Source organism: Xenopus laevis, chromosome 2L (genome assembly GCF_017654675.1).
Source record: "Xenopus laevis strain J_2021 chromosome 2L, Xenopus_laevis_v10.1, whole genome shotgun sequence".
Classification (NCBI taxonomy): Eukaryota; Metazoa; Chordata; class Amphibia; order Anura; family Pipidae; genus Xenopus; species Xenopus laevis.
In genome coordinates, this window is record NC_054373.1 from 108,029,957 (window position 1) to 108,045,859 (window position 15,903).

Below are 15,903 nucleotides of genomic sequence, written 5' to 3' on the forward strand. Positions count from 1 at the left end.
ATGTTTGGTCCTTGCGAGGCAGATAAAGTATAGTAACATCGCCAGATCACTTGAAAAGTCCCTTTTAATAAATGTGCATGGCAGGGCTGCCTTTTTTTTTTTACCCGTCTAGTTGTGTCTACATTTTTTACGTACAAACAACGTCCACCCTTCTCCCTCGGTTGTGACAGCGTTGTTAGCAGGAGTCCATTATGCAAGGGGTTTACTAATTATTTACCTCACAAGGACCTTCATTTTCCTTTTTGCCCTGTATCATTAAAAAAACATCAACAAAAGAATAGATTTTTATTGGGATAAAAACATTGGCGAAATGTATGTTCAGCACAAGCCCTAATTGTTGGACTCCTGCTGAACAAGGGGTATACACTGCCCCTTTAGTATACACTGCCCCTTTAAACTCCAGCCGAGTCCTGAGCAAGAAGCCTGTACAAGGCAGAAAACACGTGTCCTGGTGACTGGCTGCGAATATAAACATTGTCTCCCTGTTTCCCTGTGTGCGAGACCGGCCTACTCTCGTAAGCAACAGCCGCCTCGCGCCTTCCCATTTATAGGAATTGCCACAGAGTGGGTGTGGCCACGTCCTCCTCACAGGGAGAGGGATAACCGCGTCTATTCTTGGCATAGGGGAACTGCGATTTATTCATTGAAGGAGGAGAAACGTGCGCACCGAGTGAGTGAGGGCTCATGTGGCGGAAAAATAGATTCTAATTTCTAGCACTAAAACTGGGGAAACGACCATTAATGTTAACCTGGAGTCTGAAATCACATGGCAGCTGAATAAATCACGTAACTTCTGCAAATTAAGAACGGGCAACACCAAGTGATTTTTTTATTGCTTCAATGAACAGCTCCAAATGCCCGAGGTGAAACGTTGTCATGTTACTCAGCAGCATCTAAGCTTCATTGACCCACGCGGGAGAGAGGTATTATGGGGGTTGTAGTTCGGAGAGTGTTGAAGAACTCACATTTTGAATGAGGGCCTCCATAGGGAATTTTATTGGGAAAGGAAGGGACGTCACGGTCAAAGACGCAACCACGACCTGAGTTAAAGCATGGGCAGGGCTACTTGCTACTAACTTGTGTTGTGAATCTGTTTTTCTCTAGTGAGGGCTTCGTGACGTAATCGTACTTGATTGGACAAGGCGTGGAAACAGGGCTCCTTTCTCCCCCTCTGCTTCTCCTTCCCCCCGCCCCCCAGACGGTGCTCGGAGCCGTGAGCCAGAAGCAGTAGGCTTAGGTGAGTTCGAGGCCGCTGTGTTGCAATTCTGAGTATGAAAGGGGATAAAGGAAAAATTGCTATATTTTTTTTTTTTTTTTTTGAAGATGGACCCGTCGCCTTGCAGGGCTTGCTGTGGGTTTTCTTTTATTGCGGGACGTGCAAGGTGACGGGGGGCTCAGTGCAGGTTGTCAGCCCGGCGCATTGTGTTGTGATACGGCGGTGCAGTAGCAAATAGACGTGTGGTCGGAGGGGGTGATCCTACGCTGCTACTTGTGACTTTGCGGGTCGGGGTCATGCCGCGTCTTTCCTGGGACTGTGGCTCCCACGTGTGTGCAGCGTGTACAAAAGTGCTTGTGGCTAGTGGGGCGCACGGATTTGTTTTTCTGAAGGTTGTTCGGCTGCTGTCCCACGTGTAGTTCCCGAGCTGAGCCTGGGCTTTCCCGCCGGGCTTGGATAGCTGGCCTGCTGTCTATATATAGTCTGCACCCTTTGTTTGGCTGCTGGTGAGTCACAGGCACAACTCCTTGCCGGAGATTCCTTTCAGTTACAGAGGGGACCTTTTGTCATTCACTCTATCTGTCACCATGCGGCTTTAGCGGCAAACCACTTGGCATGTTTACTCTTAACAACTCGTGCGTGTCTTCTAGCGTGTAACAGGGTTAATCACTTTATCACCGTCCCGGTACTACTATACTACAACTCCCAGCAGCCTCTAGGACTCGCAGTGCGCCAATAACTGGAGACAGGCAGGGACTTGATTTCTGTGGCACTTCCGCTAATGAGTTAGTCGAGGGCTCGTGCCAAACTAGCATGTTCGACCTGAGGTGCAGCTACAAGGTCAACCAAACCTACTAGAGTTTAGTCTCAAAGGTCATATCCTCCCCTTTCTTACTGGGTCACATTAGCAGCCACTGCTTGCTGTTCTGGGGAAAGCATGCTTCCTGCAAAGTTTTGGCAAGTTCTGACTTCATATATATATGCAGGCCACAAACACAGCCTATGAGCATGCTCCCAAATGTCACCTTTCACTGGGCCAGGAGCCATGTAACTTGTATCAAATTAGCTTCCACTCACGTGGCTGCGCTTCTGCAATAAGCAGTGATGTCCTTTCTCTACAGGATTACGGTACTTCAAGTATCGCAGGAGAATTTTCTTTTCATACGTCCCATCATTACTAGTTGTTATCATTTTGAATTAAAATAGGCCCTGGCACTTCAGGTACACAGAAGCCCAAACAGCCCACACCAGCCCACTAAATCTGACTTTCTATGGGACCTTATAGCAGCCCTTCTGGCATTTGCCAGAACCCACAGATTGCCAGTCCGAGCCTGCTCGTTTGTCTGCTGCCTCTGGCTTATGACGGGATCATCAACTTGCATCTTTTTATAGAATATACAATATTTAGTTCAGCCTCACTATTTTATATCATTTTCAAAATGTGCTTCTTGCTGTTCAATTACCTATATGTGGGGTATCTTATTTATATTCTGTAAAAGGTATAAGTATTTAAGACCTATAGAATACTATTTCGGCTGGTAAATAAGTCATTGAAATCGCCACACTTATACTCAAGTGGAGTATACACTCGTTTGCCATCAGCCCTTTTTTTTTGTTTTTTGCAGAAATCAAAGCTAGATAATGTCTGTATGGTCACAACTATATATACACTTACCAACATGAGTATTTCAAGGTCAATCTCACCTGCGCTGTGGCCAGATGCTACCTCACTGATGAACAAACCACTTAACCCCCCCCCATAGACAGGTCATGGTGCTAATACAGGCATGTCCAAAGTCAAACCCGGGGGCCAATTGCGGCCCGTTTTCAAATTTACAGATGGCCCTCAGCCTACATCATGAAATTAATAATAATGTGGCCCACCAGCACAGTGCGATCAAGAATAGCGTAGCAGTAATATTTGGGCAAATTGGTGAAATGATCTGCCACTTGGTCTATACTGCTGCCTGTGTGCTGAAGGTGTTAGCAATAGCCATGCACTGGCACATAGTGACGCTCCACTGTCACATACTTCTTTAGGGCTGAAGGTGTCAATAGAAGTACTGACGACACAATTCCTTGTTTAAATGAGTTAAATTATGTTAATGGTTCAAAGAATGTCAGGCTGAATGCTTGGCCCCCACACATTTTCACCTCGCCAAATCTGGTGCTAATATAAATCTTTTGCATGTACCACATACATGGGAGTATGCTTTCCTTGATGTTTCTCTAAAGACGTAAGTGAAATAGTGTGTATAGTTATGTATATTGTTATACCCAAATATCACTGTTTTTCAGAATAGTTTTGGCTGTGGTGCTCTTTTGAGGTTCAATATTTGTACAGGATTCCCTTTTTTTTCCTTGCAGCCATCTTTTTATCACCTAAAGCACTAGTTACCGTGCCACACCAACAGAAAAAATTAACCATGGAAGCGGGTTCTCACTGCATGGGGCTACCTGGATGCCCCGGAAATGAGCCAACATAAACAAAAAGCAAGGCACTCCTTTAGTAAAATAACAATTTATCTTAAAGGATCTTAAATAGAAAATGGATTTCATGTTTAATTTGAAAAGGACTTTTATTATACAGATTTTTGTGTCTGGGAGACAGGTCCACTTTAATAATGCATAAAAACCTAAGAATTTTGGTACCCATACATCTGGATCTTTGTCAGGGGCACATGCGCAAAAATAAATGCTAGCAACGTAAACACAGTGAGTATAGCATATATAGCTGTCGTTCAAAACTGGCGCACCAAGCTTCATCTTTCCATCTTCTCGTCCAATTGTGGTGCGCGGTCATCAGGAAGGACGTCCCTCCTTAGTTACATACATGGCATCTGCCTACAACAAATCCATAGAGCCCGTTATTCCGGTTACTATAGTGATTGTATACAGAAAACACAGTACAGGATTGGCCCATGCATCCATGAATGAGTAGGGCACGTGCTCAACCTACTTTTTGACTATTGTTTTAATTAATAAATATCTATTGTTTTAATTTCCTCTTGCACTGATCCACAAAATTAAACCAGTTTCATTTTAGCACTTCCTGGTCCTGCAGAGCAATTGAGGATCTGCTAAAACTATTTGCCTGTATTGAGAAGCTCTCTGATAAAGAGCAGTTTATTAGAGAAGGTAGGGATTTGTTTCATTACAGGTAGATTAGGACCTCTGAACAAATTATCATGGTTATAAAAAGGTGGGTGATGATCAGTGAAAATAACTTTTAGAACAGTTTAAGAATGGGAAACAATAAGGAAAATATGGATTTGTTTAAATTAAAGGAATATGCAGAATGCATTTTCAACACAATTCCTATTCGTCGTGCTCATTTTTACCAAGGTGTTTAGGTGTGTACGGTCTCTTTAAGATATAAATTGTAGTTATTTGACATGTGGTATAGGTGACACCACATGGTCAAAAATTTAAATTAGAAAGGTACCCTGTCTGTAACAATTTAATATCTAGTGATAGATTAATTCCTTTCCAATAAGATAATTGGCTAACTTAAATTAAAGTGCAGTGCGTGCCTAGATATTAATTTAATCTCACTAGATATTAATTTAATTGTTACAGACGGGGTACCTTTCTTATTTTAATTTTTGAGCACTGACCTTCTGACGGTTCAGCCCCCGATTGTAACTTTTGAGAACTTGGTTTTTTTTTGTTGTTGTGAGAAGAGTTCTTTTTTTTGGTGTCTTCATATCACCATTAAGGTATGAGTGTAGCTGCACCCAGGCGACACTGTTCCTATCAGTGAAGCTACATGGAGTACAAATGGGATCAGATCTGATTTGCCTGCATGCAAAATGCTGCCGGAGAAGACAATCACCTGCTAAATGCGTGTAAGGGCAGTGTCACATGGGGCAGCTTTAGGCACTCTGAAATTGTCCAAAACTCTTGCCATTGTCCTAAGAGCCATATTGCCTGCGAGTGCTTGTACAAATATTCCTTATTTCAAGTTGGATTGTATTGTGCATGTACCCACCTTAATCGGTTGTTCACCTTTGAGTTAACTTTTAGTATGATGTAGAGTGATTTTTGCAATTGCTTTTGATTTTTTATTATTTGTGGTTTTTGAGTTATTTAGCTTTTTTCAGCAGCTCTCCAGTTTGCAGTGTCAGCAATCTAGTTGCTATGGTCCAAATTACCCTAGCAACCATGCTATGATTAAGGGATTTTGTTCCCGAAACGTGTAAGGCCATGTGGATCCATTCATTGTTGGAATAAATTCTCTTAATTTTATCCGGAGTGCCGCCTATCTGCTTTTATTCCTAAATAACTAAAAAAACAAAGTGAAAACCAATTGCAAATTGTCTCAGAATATCATTCTCTACATCATACTAAAAGTTAACTCAAAGGTGTACAACCCATTTAACATAGTCTTGTGTGCCAAAGTTTGTATTGTTTCTTGTAGATAACCATTTTCTACATGAGATTACAGCAATTAACACCTGTTTTCTTGCTGGAAATGACCTTGCCATGAAAATTAGTGTAAATTTACAGATAAAGTTCTGCTGTTTGAATTTCCATTTCAGCTGTTGTCTTCAGTATATGGTCTACCCTTATAAAGCAATCCCATATAAAGCAATCGTATTTGCTTTCCGCTTTGGCTGTTGTTCTGTTCCCGGAATACTTAGAAGCCTTTTCTATGTCTATGTAACAGCTGGATCTGTGCAGTGTCAACAAAGCACCACGAGGTCTCGTAAAAAAATCTCTACTATATTCTGTCCAGCCTTGTTTTCGTTCGTGTGACCCTGATGCCTGGAAACATTTAGCACCAATAAATAGCTTCTTATAAAATATCTATATGCTTCGCTATTTTTTTTTTTTTTGTGGCTTCGATAACGTATCAACTAATTTTGTTTTGAGCTTGGCTGCTGCCAGAGGAATGAAATGCATTTTAAAGAATACAGTCTATATGCATCTCTGCTGAGGGCAGAGCTGTGGCAGCAGCAATGTAGTTGGCAACTGAGAAATCCTTTTATAGCTTTTCAGAGCTTTCACCACTCCTACCTGTAGGCTCGGCCAGATGAATTGCATGTTTTTACTAAAGGGGAATTTAAAGCTACCGGCACACTGGAAGATTTGTTTATATCCCTCTGAAAATAAAAAGAAATGCATCTTTAACGGTATACCACTGCTTTTGCCCATCGGGTGCGCACAAAGGATTCTGGCGCGGAAACTCTGAAGTATGCATTTACGTGTTCTGTGTGTGTCTGTGTGTACTTTCTTTTTTACTTAGGCAAAAAACAAGTTGTTTTTTTTTTTAAATTGGAGAATATTGTCCTACTAAAACCTACTATGCAGGTTTATTTAAAAAAAGAGAGGAATAAGTATTGGGATGCATTTACCGTCAGGCCACACACACCCAACAGCTGTTGTGAAATGGTTGTCAACACCATCTGTCTGACACTCCCAAGTAAGCATGCTACTGTGTAGAGCTGCCATGTGGCAGGTGGTGGTCTGCTTTTAAAGGTAACCTGTTGGCAAAATTACGACCCCCAACCATAGGTATGGGCTAATAGAGCCCGCACTACGATTGGGGGGGGTAATGGTAGGTTTTTTTTTTTTCTTCTTCTTAAAATTACCCCCCACCAACGCTATTCCAGTGGGTCACAACATAATATACTTGTGTGTGACCCCTCTGTCTTTTGTCAGGCATGATTTATATCGGATGATGGCACTATGGTTTGGATTCAGGCAGGGTTAGGACAGGGTCAGACACAAGTTGACTTTTGTTGGTCCATGCATGATAAATTGGTAATGTTCATCCTGACAATGGATCAAGGATAACTAAAACCAGATATGGAGGACTCCAGAAATGTGTAATAACTAGATAAAAGGGCATCCTGCTTCTTGCTCAGCATAAGGTCCCTGAATAGGCCTTGTGCCGAAAACTTTTTTTTTTCCTATTAAAGTGGACCTGTCACCCAGACACAAAAATCTGTATAATAAAAGTCATTTTCAAATTAAACATGAAATCCAATTTCTATTTTTTTTTATTAAAGCATTCATAGCTGCTGTAAGCTAATTTAAAAATCTACGCTGTCAATCAAATATTGTCTGCCCCTCCTCTATGCCAATGGCATAGAGGCAGGGCAGACAATTACTTTACATTCAGCACTTCCTAGATGTCACTGCTCTCCACACATTCCCCGTTTCTCTTCACCATTTGATTCTGTAACCAGGGCATGGGGATGGACATCAGGTCCCCCATTCTGGTGCACAAACAAGATTCTGAGATGATACAAGGCTTGCCTTAATAACAGTGTGCACAAAATGGCTCCTGCCTGCTTGCTATTATTTGAAATCCCAGACTGAAGTAAACAAGATTCAAATAATTTATATAGTGTAATTAAAGTTCATTTTGCTTGACTAATGTGATAAAATAGGATTTTGAATAATTTCTTTGGGTGACGGTCCCCTTTAAAGGTTAGTTAACCTTTACATTAACTTTCAATAGCAGTCTTCATAAATTTATCGTTTTAGAATTATTTGCCTTTTTCTTCAAACTCTTTCCAGCTTTCAAAAAGGGGTCAACAAATGCTCTCTAAGGCTACAAATTTATTATTGCTACTTTTTATTACTCATCTTTTTATTTAGGGTCTCTTCTATTCATATTCCACTCTCTTATTGTAATCACTGCATGGTTGCTATGGTAATTTGCACCCTACCAACCAGACTGCTGAAATTGCAAACTGGAGAGTGCTGAATAAAAAGCTAACAAAACTACAAATAAAAATTGAAAACCAATTGCAAATTGTCTCAGAATATCACTCTACATCATATTAAAATTTAATTTAAAGGGGACTAACCCCTTTAAAGAGACTAAACTATACATTACCCAACAGCTTATGTAACATGGGAATGAAATTTGGCTTGTTGAAAAATGCAGCCCAAGAATAATTAGTGCTTGGTGTCTTAAATAAGAGAAGGATTTCATAATCGGCACCACAGATTGTGGTTCTGTGTGGCCTGAGCATTTACAACTTATATAGTATATCATTTACAAATGCATGAATGGACATTGTGATGACATACTAAAGCCAAAAATCCATGTTACTTATTCACAAATCAATGTTGCCCTTGTAAATTGAATATTATGTTGGTATGTGCCATGAAAATCAATATGGGATGCATAACTGCTTTAATCAGAGGCTTCCCCCCCGTGTCCCTTATGACATACTAGAACAACTTTAACATGACAAAGGGTCCTTTTTATAATTGGTAGTTAAACGTGTTTGGTGCTGCCAGATATTCCTGTTTTGATACGAGTTTTGATACGAGTGTTCCTTTTGCCTATTGCTTTTAAGAAATGTGTATGGGTTTTTGATGTTTCTTGTTGCTAAAAAAGCATGGCAGTGGGACGGGAGAAAACGATTACTGAAACCACCCTTCTCAATTAAACTCCTCCTCCCCTACAAAATCCTCCGTATCTGTAAGGGTGCAGCTCCTCTTGGTTTAATGGAGAATGGTCTGTAGCGTTATAATATCCTATTTTATTAACATTTTTTTAAAGAATTGGTAGAAATGTATTTACAAGTCGTATATATATTGAGCACATGTTGAGTAAACATATATCAGTGACTACTGATTTTTTAAATCGTTTGTATGCTTGCTATGATTTATTACACTTCTAAACTAGGGATGCACCGAATCCACTATTTTGGATTCGGCCGAACCCCCGAACCCTAGAGAAAGATTCGGTCGAATACCGAACTGAATCCGAACCCTAATTTGCATATGCAAATTAGGGGTGGGAAGGAGAGAACATTTTTTACTTCCTTGTTTTGTGACAAAAAGTCACGCAATTTCCCTCCCTGCCCCTAATTTACATATACAAATTAGGATTCGGGTTCGGCCAGGCTGAAGGATTCGGCCGAATCCTGCTGGAAAAAGGCCGAATCCCAAACCCAATCCTGGATTCGATGCATCCCTATTCTAAATCTCCAACTCCATTTAGAGCTCTGATTAAGTGTTGCCGAAAGTTCTTATGTGGGGGATTCACATAGACCTACTATCTTAAAGCATAATGTTTGGAATCTTAGCATGGATCTTATAGGGAGGAACCAAACCCACATTTTTATCGCCACCTGCCCTGGAAATTCAGAGGTGACCCCCGGGATCAGGTGAAAGACAGGAAAGGAGCTAGAGAAGAAGTGTAAAAATAAAGAAAGTTAGACAAAGCTGCTTTGTTGTCTAAAGACATTTTCTATGTCATACTAAAGGTTAATTCTAAGATGAACTCCACCTGCAAGCCATAATTATTTGTGATAAGCTATGTGGTGTGGATCCTGGGTTTATTTGTTTGTTATAGTGTGGAGAAAAATGTAGATGTACAGCTATTCTGCTTAAGAAAGGGACTCATAAATTATGCAGTGTTATGAAAGATCAGGTGCTTCTGAAAGAAGAGACCCACCTTTTTTCAAGCTGCTTGATGTCTGATATCTTCCAGAATGTATAGCGGATGGTTTTGGCTCTTTCTTGTTTTAAAAGGGAAAAGTTCTAAGGTAAATATAAATATACTTTATTTTCACTGGTGAACACAGTAGGATTTGATGCCACGTAGCTTATTCTATTTGTGAGGCATTTTGTAGAACTTGGATAATTGTGACCTGCCTTATCTGGGCACAGCTGAAACCTTACCCATATATGTAATATGACCTCGTGTATTAACTCTACATTTAAGGGAATTCATTATATGTAGTGTAAAATAGGATATTCCCTTTCCCAGACCAGTAAACCAAAAAAAGTTTGCTTTTTTTAACTTCTTTTCCGGTTTTAAATGGGAGGTGTCACTACAGCCTAAAAAATATAGCTCTGCAAGCAGCAATTTTCTTATTGTTCCTTTTTTGTTCAGGCCATCTTCTAATCATGTTCCAGTCTCTCAAGAAAACCACTGCCTGTTTCCTGGGGTAAAAACCCTAAAAGATGGGTTAAAGAAGCCATGTATGTGAAAATACTGTTTTGGCACCTAACCCTGGTTGGTTTAATAACGCCTCATAGCTCCAGTCATGCTAATACAGGTATGGGATCCGTTATCTGGAAACCCATTATCCAGAAAGTTCCGAATTACGGAAAGTCCGTCTCCCATAGACTCCATTATAATCAAATAATCCAAAATCTTAAAAATGATTTCCCTTTTCTCTGTAGTAAGAAAACAGTAGCTTGTACTTGATCCCAACTAAGATATAATTAATCCTTATTGGAAGTAAAACCAGTCTATTTGGTTTATTTAATGTCTACATGATTTTCTAGTAGTCTTAAGGTGTGAAGATCCAAATTACGGAAAGACCCGTTATCCTGAAAGCCCCAGGTCCCGATGATTCCGGATAATAGGTCCAATACCTGTACAATCAAAACCTTAACTCCAGAAAGATCTTTATACAAGTATGATTATATGTGGGTGGCTTGAAATCATAAAACACTAGTGAGGCTATACAGGAAACAGGGAAAATTATGTTTTTATATATATTTATATATTATTTCTTTTACATAATCTGGCCTTAAATTGGAAAACCTTTTATCCAGAGATTTGCTCACCTAAAATCTGGCCATAGATGTAAAGATTTGATGGTACGTCTTTGATTCATCCAATTTTCAGTCAATGTGTGGTGTTTCCCAACATTTTCCGTGACATGGTGATGAAACAGGTTTTTGTCGGCTACCGATAAGATCTCTGCATGTATTGCCGATCTGACGATATCAGTGGGAGACTGTCACCAGCTTTTGTCAGACCCATCTTTCATACGATTGCTGTCAGGGGCAGAACATACTCTGATTTGTTCTTATACTACTTTATTTGATCTGACTAGTTAGTTGCAGGTCGTGAGATTGCACAGAACAATTGATCGTCCGATGTGAAGGTAAATCTGCACATCTATGGCTACCTTTAGTTTGAAGGCTTTGAAGCAATAGTTAAATTATTGTTCACTTTGTAGTCTCATGCTATTTTAAGCTGTTAACTTTCACAAAATGGCACGTTGTTCAAAACAAATTGTGACTAGTGTACAAGTGTTTTATTTATGTTTGCTTGCACGTAACAAAATTACCTCAGACTAGCACACTACCCTGCACATTGAATTTTTAAAATGGCTCGGGCAGTGTTATAGTTGTAAACAAAGCTGCTAGTTACTGTGGTAGGTGAAGCAGAATAAGATAGAACCAATTGTTGGTGTATTCGGTAAAGAAATACATTTTTGTTTTAGGCTTGAAAAGCACCATTATTGGCAATTTCAGGCATCACCTGTGTCTGATGGGGTAGATTTGATGTGATTTTCAGATGACTGTAAAGCGCCATAAAAAACTATTTTATTGGATTACTAAATCAAAGTACATCAACTGGAGGCACACATGCAAATACATACATGCCAGAATCTTACACATAAACATCAACATTTTTTAGACAACCCTTATGTTACACACCTTATGACATAGAATTAGTTTTATATGCTATACCAATATGTGTGTGTAAATTCCTTTTATATTATATTATATTCCTTTTTTTATTTTTTTAAATTCTGGGGATTATATTGGCTCCGTTCAGAGCAATTTCAAATCACACCCAAGTTGGAAGCATATAAAGATCTCTGCTAATAGTAGGGATGCACTGAATCTACTATTTTGGATTCAGCTTAACCCCTGAATCCTTTGTGGAAAAAAAGTCTGAATCCTAATTTGCATATGCAAATAAGGGGTGGGAAGGGGAACATTTTTTAACTTCCTTATTTTGTATTTTCACGAGATTTCAGTCCCCACCCCTAATTTGCATATACAAATTCAAATCCTGCTGGAAAAGGCCGAGTTGAATCCTGGATTCAGTGCATCCCTAGCTATTAGGAAATAATTGCTAGGGATGCTTATTCTTTAGTCGTAAAAAAATGCATAAATTTCACTGGTCAGGCGACTCCATGCTCACAAAAATGCAGTAAAATAAAGTGTGTGTATATAGTAATGGCCAGGCTAGTATAACTGATCCTTTAGTTTAACTGTTAAATGTTTTCTTTTAATGTTCTTTTTCTTTCCATTTCCAGGTTCCCTTGTGGACAACTTCTAAAGATGGCTTTGCGTATGCGTTTGATCTTTCCCTATGCTGTATCTGGAGTACTGGCTCTTATCGGTTGTTGGTGGTTGTTTTCTAGGAAAAAAGATCCGCGCAGTAAAAAACATAAAAGTATAACTGCCCCATCAGATAAAGTGCAGGTAGATGATGATCAAAAGGAATTTGTTCTCACACAAGACCTAGTAAGTTGTTTAAGGGAACAACCTGTGCTCCTGAACAGAACAGATGCACCAAAAACCAGCTCTGTGTCATCAGGAGAATTAGGGAACTCCTTGATTGAATGCATCTCTCTGGAGAGCATTCAAAGAGAGCCCAATAATGAAAATATAGTTATATGTCCCTTAAATGAGATTAAAGATAATTCTGAATGCTATAACATTGGGAATAGCAAAGCAACTAATGGCACAGCTGGCTCTGTAGAGGATCTCTGTATATCCTCTGCTTCAGATTCCACACAAACTCTGCTTAGTTTACCCAACGGAACAAATGTAGCCGTGGCCCATGATGATACTTCTGGGGGCTTTGAGGAAGCAAGCAATATTTTATTACCCTGTGAATCTGTTTGTGTATCAAAGCTGGATACCGATTCTCTTAAGATTGCTGCAGTAAATGAAGACATTATTGGTGCATATGAACAGACAACCGTCACACCCGTAGATGCTCTGTCGTGTGTAATCGAAACAATAAATAAGACATCCAAACAGCCAACAGAGGATAAACCATTACATGTTGCATCTGTAACAAATGAAAATGAGGAGCTGGAAATTTTAACGCCTGGGCAAGACTGCAATGGTGTCCTTGAGCATATTACTACAGAAGTGTGTTCTCATCCTCTGGATTTCCCAGAAATCACTTTAACTGATGATTTGGATGTGCAGCACACTATTCATGAAAGTGTCGAGGCCGATGTTGAGGTTGAAGCAGTGGTCAAAATGTCTGTCTCCATACCATTTTCCCTGTCAACTACAAATGAAGGACACGTAATATTCGAGTCGGTTTCAAGAGTACAAGAGTGTCAACAACAAAATCACTCTCAGCAAGATACAAATAGCGTTCAACCAGTTAAGGTGATTGGAGGTGGGACTTTGGAGCAAGAAGGAATGGACGCATTACAGCAAGATAAGGTAAACAAAGGTGATACACTTAATAGGGATACGGAGTCTGTGATACTGAAAAAAATGGAGCCCCCAGTGTTAGTCATGCTGCCTACCAGTTGTATTGAGACTGTAAGTGCTGCTACTTTGAGTGAAGATAAATGCGCTGCTGTACTAAGTGCATATTCCCATTGCTTAGAAAAAGCTGAAACGTTTGTGGCATCGGATGATGTTGTGGCTGACAATTCAAAAGGGAATGCAAAACAGATTTTTGGAGATTATGATGCAAACATGGTTGAACAGTTAGCAATAAATATAATTTCCAAGGTTATTGTTGCTGCTAAACAGGAAATCCTATCTGGCAAAGTGAGTAATATATTGGAAACCAGTTACCAAGAACAGGATACAGGGATTGAAGATTCCCAGTTGCAAGAGGCCCAAAGTTCAGAAGAAAGCCTGGAGGTTATACAAGAGCAGAATGGTTTGGCTTCTGGTTTACAGAGTGCCAGTTTTACTGTAAATGATTTGACATGTGAATCTCTACAAACAGAACAGAAGGATGCAGAAGTCGTAATAAATACATTCAGCGTAATTCATGATTTTTGCCCAGAGCAGCAGTCTAAAGAAGCAGAATATATTGAAAAAGACTTTGTTCACAGGACGAAAAAAGAGCCTGACTTTAGTCCAGTTCACAAAGGTGTAGATTCATTTGATGAAGCTCATGAGATCATTGATGACTCAAATATAAGTTCCTGTACATCTGAAGAAGGGATTTGCCTTGAGGAGCCGTTGCAGAGCACTGTGTTATCAGGTGTTGGCATGGGCTCATATGATTCGCTGAGCACTTCAGGTATTGAAACCACGCAAGAGCAATTTAGTATGTCCAGTGACCAAGTCAAAAAATTTAATCTAGTGGAAACCAAGAATTTATCTTACAGCAATGGGGATTTGAAGAGAACTTCCCCAGATTTAAAAAATGAATGTCAATGGATACCCGAAAATGAAGTGGATCACTCGGGAGGTAAGACAATTGACTATCCTGGCCTATGAGTCTGAAGTGACAATAAAACGAAATGTTAAAGGGATCCTGTCATCGGAATACATGTTTTTTTCAAAACACATCAGTTAATAGTGCTACTCCAGCAGAATTCTGCACTGAAATCCATTTCTCAAAAGAGCAAACAGATTTTTTTTTTATATTTAATTTTGAAATCGGACATGGGGCTAGACATTTTGTCAATTTCCCATCTGCCCCTGGTCATGTGACTTGTGATTGCACTTTAGGGGAGAAATACTTTCTGGCAGGCTGCTGTTTTTCCTTCTCAATTTAACTGAAGGAGTCTCAGTGGGACATGGGTTTTTACTATTGAGTGTTGTTCTTAGATCTACCAGACAGTGTTATCTTGTGTAAAGGTGGCCATACACGGGCCGATAAAAGCTGCCGACAGACCGTGTCGGCAGCTTATTGGCCCGTGTATGGGGGCCCCCGACGGGCTTCCCCGATCGAGATCTGGCCGAAAGTCGGATGGGATTAAAAATCCCGTCTGATCGCGGCCGCATCTGTTCGTTGATGCGGTCCCGCGATCCGACCGCCCGTTTGGTGAACGCTAGGATCCGATCGTTGGGCCCTAGGGCCCACGATCGGATCAGCCCGATATTGCCCACCTCAAGGTGGGCATATCGGAGGGAGATCCGCTCGTTTGGCGACATCGCCAAACGAGCGGATCTATCTGTGTATGGCCACCTTTAGGGAGCTGTTAGCTGGTTACCTTCCCATTGTTCTTTTGTTTGGCTGCTGGGGGGGGGAGGGGATGATATCACTCCAACTTGCAGTAAAGAGTGATTGAAGTTTATCAGAGCACAAGTCACATGGCTTGGGGCAGCTGGGAAACTGACTATGTCTAGCCCCATGTAAGATTTCAAAATTGAATATAAAAGAATCTGTTTGCTCTTTTGAGAAATGGATTTCAGTGCAGAATTCTGCTGGAGCAGCACTATTAACCGATTCATTTTGAAAAAAACATTTTTTCCAATGATTTCCTTTAATGAAAACTGTGCACTGTGCATAATTTTATTGTGCCTATACATTTCTTAATACATTTTTAAATTGTTTTGTGCTAGGGCTCTATGCTCAATGTAAATGATTCATTTCAGTCTTTCATAGAGTGGCACAAAGTAGCAATTGTAATTTTTTTTTAAGTCCCCACCTGAGCTTTAAGGTGCGATTCAAAAATATGTAGGGGGGGCAAACATTTTCTCCAAATCTCACACTAACTGGCCTTTAGGGTAGGCTGCAAAGCCATTTTCCCCTGTAGTCTAAAAAGAGGGAGCTCCTGCAGCTGACATAGCATTCGCAGTTGCAAAAATAACTATTGATTTCCCATTTTTTGTGCAGACCTCCAGGGGGAGAAACAAATTATAAGTACCCCTTATGTTCGTCTTCAGATATACATCTTTTAATAACTTAAACAGGGATTTACATTTCTTAGTTATTAATCTCTTGAACTTATATGTGTATAATACAT

The 15,903-nt window shown here is 40.1% G+C and overlaps 1 protein-coding gene across 1 annotated transcript in view; it reads left to right on the plus strand.

Moving 5' to 3' along the window:
• The first annotated feature begins 854 nt into the window (after nt 1-854).
• The window catches only part of LOC108708368 (A-kinase anchor protein 1, mitochondrial), a 28,577-nt gene continuing 13,528 nt past the window's right edge, over nt 855-15,903 (plus strand). Inside the window, exons 1-3 of the mRNA XM_018246996.2 lie at nt 855-923; nt 1,238-1,269; nt 12,256-14,399. Of these exons, the coding sequence (XP_018102485.2) occupies nt 855-923; nt 1,238-1,269; nt 12,256-14,399 (2,245 nt within the window). The remainder of the gene's footprint in view (nt 924-1,237; nt 1,270-12,255; nt 14,400-15,903) is intronic.